General features: G+C 42.6%; 1 protein-coding gene across 1 annotated transcript in view; it reads left to right on the forward strand.

The window, feature by feature from the left end:
- The window catches only part of LOC129112385 (protein bicaudal D homolog 1-like), a 40,872-nt gene that overhangs the window by 18,357 nt on the left and 9,013 nt on the right, over window positions 1–13,502 (forward strand). The window contains exons 4-11 of the mRNA XM_054624466.1: window positions 2,550–2,854; window positions 5,092–5,206; window positions 9,510–9,709; window positions 9,797–10,025; window positions 10,108–10,286; window positions 11,110–11,500; window positions 12,162–12,356; window positions 12,868–13,019. Coding sequence (XP_054480441.1) covers window positions 2,550–2,854; window positions 5,092–5,206; window positions 9,510–9,709; window positions 9,797–10,025; window positions 10,108–10,286; window positions 11,110–11,500; window positions 12,162–12,356; window positions 12,868–13,019 — 1,766 coding nt within the window. The remainder of the gene's footprint in view (window positions 1–2,549; window positions 2,855–5,091; window positions 5,207–9,509; window positions 9,710–9,796; window positions 10,026–10,107; window positions 10,287–11,109; window positions 11,501–12,161; window positions 12,357–12,867; window positions 13,020–13,502) is intronic.

The following is a 13,502-nucleotide window of genomic DNA, read 5'->3' on the forward strand; positions in this document are numbered from 1 at the left end:
GATTAATAATAATAATCGAAGTAGCAGTGGGTGTCAGTCGGCTCACAGCAGGAGGCACGACTACGGTCCAGGTACCACAACGATTCATGGAAACCTGCAGAGCAAGAAAACAAAAAAGGCTTCAGGGTGGAAGTAAAGCTAAAATGCTTAATGGTACAGGTAATAGTAATGTGACTAGTAATAATAATGGTGGTAGCAGTCGGTGTCAGCAGGGCCGTAGCAGGATGCACGACCACGGTCCAGGTACAGCCACGATTTATAGAAGCCTGCGAAGCGAGAAAGCACAAAGACTCCAGGGTAGAAGCAAGTCAATAAGCGTAATAGTACAGGCAATAATAATAGTAATGTGACTAATAATGATAGTAGTAGTAGTAGTGGGTGTCAGCAGGGCCTCAGTAGGTGGCACGATGACAGTCCAAATATAACCCCGATTCCTGGGAACCTGCGAGGCGAGAAAGCACAAGAACTCCGGGGAAGAAGCAAAATCAATAATGTGCATATAGGAGATTAATACATAAAGATGGAGGGAGAGAAGAGGAGAGAGGAGCTCAGCGTATCCTAGGTAGTCCCCGGCTGTCTAGGCATATAGCAGCATATCTAGGGGCTGGACCAAGGCGAACCTGAACCAGCCCTAACTATAAGCGCTATCAAAAAGGAAGGTCTTAAGCCTGCTCTTAAAAGTGGTGAGTGTGTCTGCCCCCGGACTGAAACTGGAACCTGGTTCCACAGAAGAGGAGCCTGATAACTGAAGGCTCTGGCTCCCATCCTACTTTTATATACTCGAGGAACCACAAGTAACCCTGCATTGATTGAGCGCAGCTTTCTAGTTGGGTAATATGGAACTATAAGTTCCTTAAGATAAGACGGTGCCTGGCCAGTTAGAGCTTTGTAGGTAAGTAAAAGAATTTTAAATTCTATTCTTGATTTAACAGGGAGCCAGTGCAGAGAAGCTAATACTGGAGTAATATGATCTCTTTTCTTAGTTTTTGTTAGAACACGTGCTGCAGCATTCTGGATCAACTGTAAAGATCTAAGAGACCTATTAGAGCAGCCTGATAATAAGGAGTTACAGTAATCTAGTCTAGAGGTAACAAATGCATGAACTAGTTTTTCTGCATCGCTTTGAGACAGGATTTGCCTGATTTTCGCAATGTTACGTAAATGAAAAAAGGCTGTCCTTGAGATCTGTTTTATATAAGAGTTAAAAGACAGATCCTGATCAAAGATAACTCCAAGGTTCTTAACGGTAGTGCTGGATGCTAGAGCAATGCCATCTAGAGAAACTATATCATTAGATAATTGATTTCGAAGGTCATCTGGGCCTAGCAGGATAGCTTCTGTTTTTTCAGAGTTTAACATTAAGAAGTTACAGGTCATCCAGGTTTTTATGTCCGTAAGACATGCTTGAAGTTTAGAGAACTGGTTAGTTTCGTCTGGCTTAATTGATAGATATAACTGGGTATCATCTGCATAACAATGAATGTTTACTGAGTGTTTTCTGATAATATTCCCCAAGGGAAGCATATATACCTTATATATGCTTCCCTTGGGGAATATTATCAGAAAACACTCAGTAAACATTCATTGTTATGCAATGAAAGTTTTAAAATAGGTCCAAGAACAGACCCCTGTGGAACTCCGTGACTGACCCTGGTTTTCATCGAGCTTTCATTGTTTACATATACAAACTGAGATCAGTCTGATAAATACGACTTAAACCAGCTAAGTGCGGTTCCTTTAATGCCTATTAGATGCTCCAATCTCTGTAATAGGATTTGGTGATCAATGGTATCAAATGCAGCACTAAGGTCTAGCAATACAAGTACAGAGACAAGTCCTTTGTCTGAAGCTATTAGAACAGGGGTCTCAAACTCGCGGCCCGCGGGCCAATTGCGGCCCGCTAGACGATATTTTGTGGCCCCCACCTTAATATGAAAGTTTAATGTTAGTGCGGCCCGCGAGTTTTATATGAATGGCACTTTACAGTGTTGTGTGCGGAGCTGAACGAACCTACCAATCACGGTGGGGTATATGGCTCTCGGGGGCGGGACATCGACCGGGCTTGATGCAAGCAGAGAAACATTCTCAATGAGTGACAGTTACAGCAGCGTTGCCATGGAGAGTTACAGCAGCGTTGCCATGGAGAGTTTTCTTCCGTGCCTGGCTGGCTGCCTCCAAAAAAAAGTTTTTTAAGTTGCTGCCCAGCGGGACATTATACGTATATATGTCTCTCTCTGACAAGAGATGTCTCTCTTTATCAAATATTGTGCCTCCTGTAATTTGAAATTTGCAATAAATGCCCTATACCAGATTCACATTCCTACATTGGTTTCAAGGAAATACATTCAGTGCAGTTGTAAGGCCTCAAGGATGTAAACACAACTTTGTGTATTTACAAGAAAGCTCAACAGGGCACTTACGATATGACCCACATAGTGACTTTAAGCTTCAAATATAGATAAGGAACTTCATGTCAGTCATAAAATACTTTGGCTATCCAGTCTCTTGATTTCCTCCAAATGACATCTGCTGCTACATCCCTGGTTTAGGTGGAATATGAAGGTCTGAAGCATGAGATCAAGGTCCTGGAGGAGGAGACAGAGCTCCTCAACGGCCAGTTACAGGACGCTCTGCGTTTGAAGGACATCTCAGACGTCCAGTTGGAGGAGGCGCTGGAGTCTTTGAAGAGCGAGCGTGAGCAGAAGAACCATCTGCGCAGGGAGCTGGTCCACCACCTCAGCATGTGTGATGTGGCCTACACTGGCAGTGCCCACCTGACCTTTACATCTGCTCCACCAAGTGGCAGCGCCACCCCAACCACTCTGCTCTCCCCAAATGCCGAAGAGCCAACAAGGTAGTTATACCACCGTTAAAAATCATGTGGAAAGAAAATGTAATGTTTCCTACAAATCTCCTAAAATACATGATATCTTAATAATCAGCTTTGCTTTGTTTTGGAGGAATAGTAATTCAGTTAAATTTTATTTACATGGCCCAATTTCACATTAACAATCAGTACATTGTACGACATCCTCTGTCCTTGGACCCCCCCACCCCCCAAAAAAATGCTGAAAAGAGAAAGAAACCTCCGAGAGAGCAACAGAGGAGGGATCCCTCACCCAGGACTTCCAGATGTGCAATAGATGCCATGTGTACGGAATGAAGAACATAATAAAATTACAACATAGTCAATCCATATGATGTCTCATGTAATGTTATGTTATGTAATGATACATATAATGAGAGTAATAATAGTGATAGCACTAATAATAGCAGAAAAAAAAAAAATAATAATAATAGCAGTGGGGATTTTGAATTCTATTCATGATTTTACAGGAAGCCAATGCAAGCTCTCTCTTTTCTTAGTTTTTGTTAGAACACATGCAGCATTCTGGATCAGATATAAGAGACGTATTAGAGCAGCCTGATAATAAGGATTGCTTTGAAACAGGATTTGCAGGATTTGCAGGATTTTTGTGAAAGTTATAGGACATATCCTGATAACATAAAAGATAACTCAGAGATTCCTTGTGGTGGTACTGGATGCCAGGTCAATGCCATCTAAAGAAACTTTATCATTAGATAATTCATTTCGGGGTGTTGTGGGCCTAGTTGAATAACTTTAGTTTTGTCTGAGTTCAACATCAGGAAGTTGAAGGTCAACTAGGTTTTTAAGTCCTTAAGACATGCTTGAATTTAGGAAAACAGGTTGGTTTTGTCTGGCTTGATCGATAGACATACTTAGATATCTGCATTACAATGGAGTGGAGTGTTTTCTGATAATATTGCCTAAAGGAAGTATATATAAGGTGAATAGAATTGGTCCAAGCACAGAACCTTGTGGAACTTTGAGACTAACTTTAGTGTGTATGGAGGATTAATTGTTTACATATACAAATTCGGATCGATCAGATAAAAGGACTTAGTGCCAATGAAATGCTCCAGTCTCTGTAATAAGATTTGATGGTCAATGGTGTCGAACGCACAACTAAGTTCTAACAAGACAAGTAGAGAGACCTTGTCCAAGTAGAAGGTCATTAGTCATTTTCACCAGTGCTGTTTCTGTGCTATGATGCACTCTAAATCCTGACTGAAAATCATCAAATAAGCTATTGTTATGTAGCAGGTAACACCACTGATTTGCTGCTTTTTTCCCAAGGATCTTAGAGAGACCACTTTAAAAGAATGTGGTACATGACCTGTTATTAAAGACGGATCATGAACTTTATAAATCTATGAAAGCAATTTGATCTTGGGCAAGTGAAAACAGACAGGAATAGGACATATACAAGCAAAGGAGCTGTTTAGGACTTTAAAGGGCAGATGCTGCATTTATTTTTAAGAAACAAATATAGGGAAGGAGTATGTGGGACTGAGTCAAAATAAACTACAGTGTGTGTGTTCATGATAATGAAGGAACATGTCACCAGAGCAACCTTCAGGCTCATTGATGTGTTGTCATTTGAGCTCTATGACTCAGAGACAGAAGAGATACACACATTATACTTGTTAGTAGAAACATTCACTGTTGGTTTGAATGTTCACATTTGTTGACAATAAGAAAAGATCTTGGAATATTAAGATATAAACATTTTGTAAATAGGCTGTGTAAGTTGATAATTGTATATTTGCATTAAAAGTAGTAGTGTAGTGTAGTGGCATCGAATAGTGAGGTTGCAGATTGGAACCAACTAAGCACCTCTCAGATCACCCCTCCCGTTCCAAGCATGTGGGTCAATAACGGTGACTTTCAGATAAATGGAAAAACATGAAAGGTTCTCTCTTGTGCCAGTGTTTGGTTTGTCGGTTTTGGGCTACTGTAGAAATATGGCAGCTGAAAGTGGCAGACCCCCCTTGAAGAGGATGAACATTATATTCTATTTCAATCAATAGATACTCCTAAATCCTACACATTGGACTTTAAGTGTTGGCCTGCACTCTAGTAATCTACTTTTTGTACTGGTTATAAATATCTATAATTTTCTATACTTAGCAAAGTGAATCTCCTGGATTTTAAAGATTTTGTTGTCTGCTCTGATCCATCAGGCTTAACGGCCACCAGGTTGGGTTTGGAGCAGGGTTGGTGCCCAGAGCTAATGGAGAGTGCCGGGGCCCGGGTCGGAAAGCCGAGGGGCTAGTGACATCTGATCTCTTCAATGAGATGAACCTGACAGAGATCCAGAAGCTCAAGCAGCAGCTGATAACGGTGAGTGTGCTCTCTGATCAACTATGTACAAATAACTGAGTACGAAGTTTTAAGTAATGATTAAAAAAAAGTCACTGATTCTGCAAGTGTTAGATCTGGAGACAGGCACTGAGGGGCCTTGACTGTAGAAGCCTGTTCACCTCTATATAGAGCTAGACTTAGGAACAGCCAGCAGAGACTTGAATGAAGACCTGAGGCTGTGCTCTGGCTCACAACAATTCAGTCCGATTATATCTTCTTTTAGTTTTGTTAGTTTTACTGTTTACTTTTTTATTATGTCTTTGCTGTTTAAATACTTATTTATTACACCTGTTTTTTTTTTTTTACTGATACCTCTTGTTGGTGCATCTCCTTTGCTGCCCCTGCTGTTGGGCTAATAAAGGATATTCTTATCCTATTCTATCCTATAAGAGAGCAACTAGACCATGAAGTACTCTAAACTAGAAGATAAACTAAAAAATAAACATAAAAGCCGATATGAGCTTTTTGAGATCGGCATGAGAGTGGAAAGAGCTAATTTTAGAGATGCTTGATAGAAGAATGATTGAAGCACTTTGTCAAATCAGAGGCCACTGTCTGAGACGCCACTAGTTTCAAATTTGCTGACATTGGGAGAGAATCTTTTCTAGAGTGGGCATGGTCTTTAAAATACCGAATACAATTATTTACCAGCTGTGACAGCAATGCTGGCATTGTTTTTACATCGTAAGTCTGACAGATATTACACCGATAGCTTCAAATGTACGTTTCAGTTATAATACTTTACAGGTGTGTTAGCTTGAAATTAAGGTTGAGTTAAGAAAGGGCAGGGTCTGAGCAAGGGGGTGGAAGTAGTGGTGTAGGAAGTGGGGTTGGGCCCCCCTCACCCTCCTCTTTCGTTCTCTTGGGCCAGCATTGGCCCTAATGCTTGCTCAAAAGTAAGAAGTAGAGAAGATGACGACGTCTGTCAGTGCCTGTTTGTGTACTTGCGGCAGGGTCTGCTACGTCCTTCCGTCTTACATCCATACCAGCTGCAAATCCTGCCTTGGTGGAATCCAAGCGCGGCTAGCGCTTACCCTGCAGGCCGCTTGCCAGTTCTGTGCTTGCTTGCCTACGGAGGCCATCACAGCGTCTCCTGTTGAAGGTGGCAGGGGTTGGCAGCCGGGCAGACAGTCATGATACCTTACCAAAGGATCAGCTGGACATTTCCACATACGACTTCCCAGACATCCCAAATGAGGAGCACTGTGATGGCACAAGACTGTTGACTCAGTGGTTTGCACTGCAGTGGCTCTAGCATCCAGGGTGCTAGAGCCCCTTCTAGCAAAGCGTGTTATGTGGGTAGATGGTCGGCTTTTAGCACCGGGTTGTTTGGAGAGAGGCTCAGATCCCACATAATGTACAATGTCTCTCAAGTTAACATACCTTTAAACGTAGGTAGATAACAATTTGGCCCCATCAACAGTTAAATTTAATGCTGGATCCAATTCATCCTCCAACGGAGGGTAAGGAGGGAGCGTTTTTAGCACATCCTTTAGTGAAGCACTTTTTAAAGGAAGTCAGATAACAGAAACCTGTCGTGCATTCTCTGTGTGGTCCCCTCTTTGAGCAGATAGCCTAAATCTCTCTCAAGAGGCTTTCTCTCACAACAACACTCCTAGCCCTGACATTGGCCAAGAGAGTAAGTTACCAGAATTGCAGAAACTGTACAGCCGATTCCTTCTTTTACACCTAAAGACCTGAGAGGTTCTGCCCTCCTCTTGATCTGAATGAAGCTGAGGAAGTGTCTCACCGCCTCTGCTCAAAGCACGCTTGGTCTCAGTATACACTTGCAAGACATGGCTCTGTCAAAACAGCGTTTGTCTCAATGGCTGTGTGATGACATCATACAAGCTGATAATGCAGAAGGAGAGGAGCCTATGCAAGGCATCTGGGCAAACTCCACAAGAGCTTTATTCTCATCCATGATATGGCATGGAGGGATGACAGTGGCAACCTTGGCTTTTTTGTGCCCTTTCAACCGTTTCTATCTGAGAGATGTATCTGAGTCTTCCCTGACTCATTCAGTGTTAAATGTGCTAGATGGCTGATGAGGCATTGCCGGATTTGGCGCTTTTACGCATGTGTCAAGTGCACCTATAATCCGATCATCCCAGATCAGTGGGCTGTATGGCGACCATTATTGTACATAGTTGACATCTCACTGTTCTGAAGCAGCAGTGCTGTGTGAGAGAATGCAACATCTCTTGACACTTTTTCTCAAACAGCTGTTTTATCTTGCAAGTGCGGATGTAAGAGGCCTGTGTAAGGTACAAGAGCATGATGCATGCACGCTGGGTTGAACCTAATAGCGACAGCTCTAAGAGGGCTACGTCTATACTCATATAATCTGGTTACAATATGTAACTAGAGTTCTGGGATTTGCAATGACCGATTTCAGAGAGACTTGAAGCAGGAGAAACAGCTAGCCTGGCTCTGTTCAATGTTCAGAAATACATCTACCAACACCTCTTAAGCTCACTGATTAAACTGTATCTCATCATAACTCAGAGACATTAACTTGATATTGATCTTCTCATTTCCTCATTATCTCAGAAGAAGAAGAAGAATATTTATCTTCTTGTAAATTTCCTGTATGCAATGTTTAAGCATCCCATCAAATTTGATGTAGAATTGAATCAAATAGTTAATTTGTGACACATTTTGGTTGTGGTGTAAAAACATGTTATTCTTTATTATCAACATCTGCTGGGCTCATAATCCACCAGTAGACTCCTCTTTCAAAAACCAAAGGCTTTTGAATAATTTACTGTAAACTCTGCTGACATACAGTACCCACAATGCATCAAGCACTCTGTCGCCTCCTCATACACACAGTCACACATTCAGTTTCCTTTTCTAGTATCTCGCTCTGATACATTCCCAAAATCTCACAACCAATTACTTAGTATATCAGACCATGCTCAGATCACCATGAAGCTCTGCATTGTGTTTGTTTGATACATTGTTCCATGTGTATGGGCATCTGCTTTCGTTCCTGTATGTGTAATCCAATCCATTCCTGCTCCCTAATGATAGGATGGGCTGCAGGAAGAGTTTATTTATATCTCAGCTGCGACATTACACTATCGACCACTCTGGATGTGTTTCATCCAAGCTGTTTCCGTTGATGTCTCAGCTGCTCTGTTAAAATGTTCATGAATCCACTTTTGTACTACAGTGCTATTTCTTCCCACCTGACAAAATCTGAACTATTTACTTAAATGAGAAAAATGTGGGCATCCATATATCTTTGTGTTATAATGCAGTTCCAAAGATCTGGTTCAGTGTATGTTTCATGTTTAGGCCTTGTTGTGGGGGTGCAAAGATGTGTTTGAGCCACATTTAACTCTTTGCCCGAGTGCTGTGCATTTGGACCTTCACTGTGCCCGCAGTGGTCTCTTTGAAATGAATGAAGAATGACACAATGCTTAGGTATGTGTATAAGTGTAAGTGTGTGAGTGTAATAAATTCTGTACATTATTGCTTATTAAAGGAGTTTTCCTATATACAGATATCTTTACCTCAGCAAAAGAGTGTGTGTATCCTTGAGGGCTAACAAACATGACAAACATGCTTGATGCTTCCTTTGGAACTCACCTACCTCAGTGATCTGTCTTTTACTGCTATGTTTCTTGGTGCATTACTGCCACTAACTACTGATCAGATGTCTGACATTGTGTCCTCAAGTCTTTGTGCAAGGATTCCTTTAATTACACATCTTCCCATATCTTTCCCATTATAGCACATGGCTCTTTACTAATATAATGTGTCTTTGCAGAAACAGTTATGACATGTCTTGAGGACTTGTTAGCTTCAGCCGCTCTGGCTACATTGAATAAAGCTGACTCTGACACCTGCAACAAACCTGTAGACTGCCTCATCCCTGCGGTCACCAATTCAGTGGTCTTCTGCTTTCATTCTCTTGGAGATATCAGGTTAACTGACCGTTGAGGTTCATGCAGATATTGTGAACATCAAGCAGGTTCCATGTTGCTGAGGCAGACCTGATGAGTAGCATGTAAGGATCTAAGAACTGCTTCCATTAGCAGATATATGATACAGACCTATTACCAGAACCAGATTTCTCCTTTTGATTATTGCATTAGATAAATTTGGTACAATCAGTGCCACGTTCTGTAATCTGAACCCTGCCTTTGCCAAAACTACCTTTAGGATTCAAATAACAGTGCGATTATTGAAAATGAATCTGCAGACTTGAAAACTTCTAGTTTCATACCATATTTGCTGAGTTTCTCCCTTATCTTGCTACTGCCCCCTTTAGGTTGAACATGAGAAAGTTTCACTGATGACTAGTCTGCAGGAATCCCAGACTCAGCTCCAACACACCCAGGGGGCCCTGAATGAGCAGCACGAGAAGACCCTCCGCCTTAGCCAGAGAGTGACAACCCTCCGCCGCCTGCATCGAAGGGCACACCTCAACCAGGAAGCCAACACCAGTGCCACCTCTCAGCTCAACCCTAAGTCCCTGATGGAGCTGGACAGATATGAGCAGGAGGCTGAAGAGGAAGGAGGATCTGAGGAGGATAGGAGTATGAGACTGAACAAAAGTCAGGTATTTTCATACCAGACCCCTGGTCTGGAGATCCTGCAGTGCAAGTACCGTGTTGCTGTGACGGAGGTGGTGGAGCTCAAGGCGGAGGTGAAAGCCCTGCGTGACAGACTGGCTCAGTGTGTAGATGGAGCAGCCGAGGAGAAGCCAAGGCGAAGTGGTCAGCTCCAGAAGCTGGAGAGGCAGGTCGCCTCATTGGAGAAGAGCTGCCGGGAGGGACGGGAGAAGGTATATATAATAAATAATAAATGTCTTTTGAATGGAATGACAGATAGTAAGAAGTTAAGGATTTCCTCCCCTCCTCTCTCAGACTTCTAGCCTGGAGTTGGAGTTGCAAGCAGCTCAGTCAGCAGCCAGTGAGAGCCAGGGTGTGTTGAACGCAGCTCAGGACGAGTTGGTGACGCTCAGTGAGGAGCTTGCCCAGCTCTACCACCACGTCTGTCTGTGCAACAATGAGACACCCAACCGCGTCATGCTGGACTACTACAGGTCTGTCTGTTGTTTTATTAGGAGGACACAGCAAGATTTCTCATGGTTACAGTGATTGAGGCCCAATTTGTACGGCCGGCATAATAGAGAGGACCACTTGAGCAATACCTATGTATTGACCAACAGTTCACAAAATCCAGGGTTTGGTTCAATACGACACATTGTTGCCACGGTTTGGTACGATTTCAATACAGTAGAAAAGTAGAAATTCCAGAGAAATGTCGTTGATTTTAAAATATTAAATCTAACACCATAAAGTATGTTCTTTTTTGACTTTGAACAATGATGGATTTTTTATATAAGATTTTTTTTTATAAATGTACCAATGACCGCAATGATTGCTTAAGTCCTGTTTGAATCAGTAAAGAATAGCTGCCTAAATGCTGCGGGGATAGTATGTAGTGCTTGTGCTGCCTCTGGGGTGAAGTCGGCGTAAAAGAGTTAGCATGTTTGATGTATTCCTATTGATGTAACCTACACTCGTGTAGCAGACATACTACGATTTTTCATGCAGTGATGTTGTTGGTCTGAGTCTGGCCGTAGTCTGGTCCCTGGTCTGGGACAAAGAAACATTTTAAAGACACAGTACTCTATTAATTCAGATGGATCGTCATTTATTTCTGATTCTAACAGTAGCAGGAGACCTCTGGCTAGCAGAGCTCTTTGAGAACAACAAGCTACAGCATTTCCACCTGGTTGCCAGGTGGTTGAATGTGTAGAGATGAAGTAGGCTGCAGATATCCTCCAACATAATAAAGGTTCTCCAGTTCAATAAAACCTACTTATTTATAGAATATTAAATTTACTTATTTTTTTCATCTAGACAAGGCAGAGGGCTCCGGGGCATCAGTGCCACTCTCAAAGCCATGTCTTCTGACAACAGCAAAGTTCTCCTCACACCACGCCTTGCCCGGCGGCTGGCCGCCGTTGCTTCGGCAACCTTAAGACCTGGGGAATCACGGAGCCCCTCGCAGTCTCCGTCCAAGGAGCGCTTATCTGGGGAGGGAAGGGGAGAGGAGAAGGAGGGGGACAAGGAGGGCCTCCAGGTGCCTTCCGAGCAGAGCCTTCCGCCCTGTACACCTCCAACCTGCTCACCCAGCATCAGTGCCTCTTCATCATCGTCGTCATCATCATCACCTGCCCTGGAGCCAGCTGGTGAGCTGCGCAGGGAGCCCATGAATGTCTACAACCTCAACGCCATCATCAGAGAGCAGGTAAAACAATGACATTCCCTTTCTCCTTGCTACTTTTTTTTTCTCCTCTCCCAAACTTTTCTTCCTTTTATAAGATAAGATAAAATAAGATTATCCTTTATTAGTCCCACAGCGGGGAAATTTGCAGGATCACAGCAGCAGAGAGGATTATGTGGAAACAAGATCAAAACAAGTTTTATAAATCAGTAAATAAGTAATCACACAGTAAAGAATAATAAATAAGTAAAAACTTTAAAACTCCACAATAACTAAAATATTGTATAAACAGACAGAATCAGTTTAGTATTGCACAGTGGATTGCACAGATTTTTTATATTGCATATATTTATATAGTCAGTTTTTTGGTATGTGTGGTCTACTGGGATGGTAGACAGAGTTGGTTGTGCAGCCTGACAGCAGCAGGAAGGAAGGACCTGCGGTACCTCTCCTTCACACACCGGGGGTGAAGCAGCCTTTTACTGAAGGAGCTGTACAGAGCTGAACAGAGTGTCATGCGTGGGGTGGGAGGTGTTGTCCATCAGGGATGATAGTTTAGCCATCATCCTCCTGTCTCCCACCACTTCCACCGTATCCAGTGGACATCCCAGGACACAGCTGGCCTTCCTGACAATATACTCTAATCTCCTCTGGTCCTCACCTCCTCTCCCCTCTCCTGCCCCAGGTGAAGCACCTCCAGCGGGCAGTAGACAGGTCTCTGCAGCTGTCTAGACAGAGAGCTGCAGTCAGGGAACTGGCCCCTCTGCTGGACAAGGACAAGGAGAGCTGCATGGAGGAGATCCTGAAGCTCAAGTCACTACTCAGCACCAAGAGAGAGCAGATAGCCACTCTCAGACTGGTACTTAGGGCTAACAAACAGGTGAGACATGTAATGAGTATAACTAAACCATACTAACATGGGGCCTGCTCCTCAGACAGCCTGAGCATCCACTGCAGAGTAAAAAATAAATATATTGTGGGAATCCATATCCAGTTGATAGCCTCATCCTCATTTTATTTTGCTACCAGATATATATGAGATTATCAGAATACTCAATAATTTTACAGCTACCAGTGCTGAGTTTAACATTGCCTTTAAGAAATTAACACAGATTGCAAGCCATTACACAACAGCCTGTACATGTTTCATGTACAGGCTGTTGTTGCTGTAAGCACCAACTGCACTATTTATTACTACTTGGGTGTGGCAAATTCAAGCAAAGTGAGATCTTTATTTAGTTTATATAGCTTAGTTTTTATAGCAGTGGATTGACAGTGTATTCTGAATATGGTTAAATGTGATAGAGGGAAGTAGAAACTGAGGTTAGGGAAGTGAAATCAAAAACAAAATAATTTATGATCTGTGTAAATATGTGTGTGTGTTCACCCAGACGGCGGAGGGAGCCCTGGCCAACCTGAAAAGTAAGTATGAGTCGGAGAAGTCCATGGTGACTGACACCATGATGAAGCTCAGGAACGAGCTGAAAGCCCTGAAGGAGGATGCCGCAACTTTCTCCTCTCTGCGGGCCATGTTTGCCACCAGGTCAGAGACAAAAGAGATACAATTAAACTCAAAATTTGATTTAGTTGAACGCAGACCCTGATGACTATGTCTAATGTGAAACACTTTGCTTGCAGTGAGTAAGCCACAAAGCAGTTCCTCTCAGCTCTACTTAATTAATTAATGCCACTTTATTTGCTATATAAAGACTTCTCAGTTATATTCAAAAAACACAGAGCAGTTGTTGTTGCGTAAGCTACTTTTTCTCTCTTTTTTCACATATAAGACAGTTAACTAACATTTCAATCTCAAGGATATCTTAAGGAATAGGTTAGGAAATAAGATTATCATATTGAGAGGTAGACGAGAAGATCAATACCACTCTTGTGTCTGCACGGTAAATATGAAGGCCAACCACTGGCTTGCTTAGCTTAGCACTGCGACTGGAAACAGCTTGGCTGATGGAAGTATCAAAGTCCGCCTACCAGCACATAAAAACTTGTTAGACTTGGTCTGTTCAAATGT

Source organism: Anoplopoma fimbria, chromosome 23 (genome assembly GCF_027596085.1).
Source record: "Anoplopoma fimbria isolate UVic2021 breed Golden Eagle Sablefish chromosome 23, Afim_UVic_2022, whole genome shotgun sequence".
Taxonomy (NCBI): Eukaryota; Metazoa; Chordata; class Actinopteri; order Perciformes; family Anoplopomatidae; genus Anoplopoma; species Anoplopoma fimbria.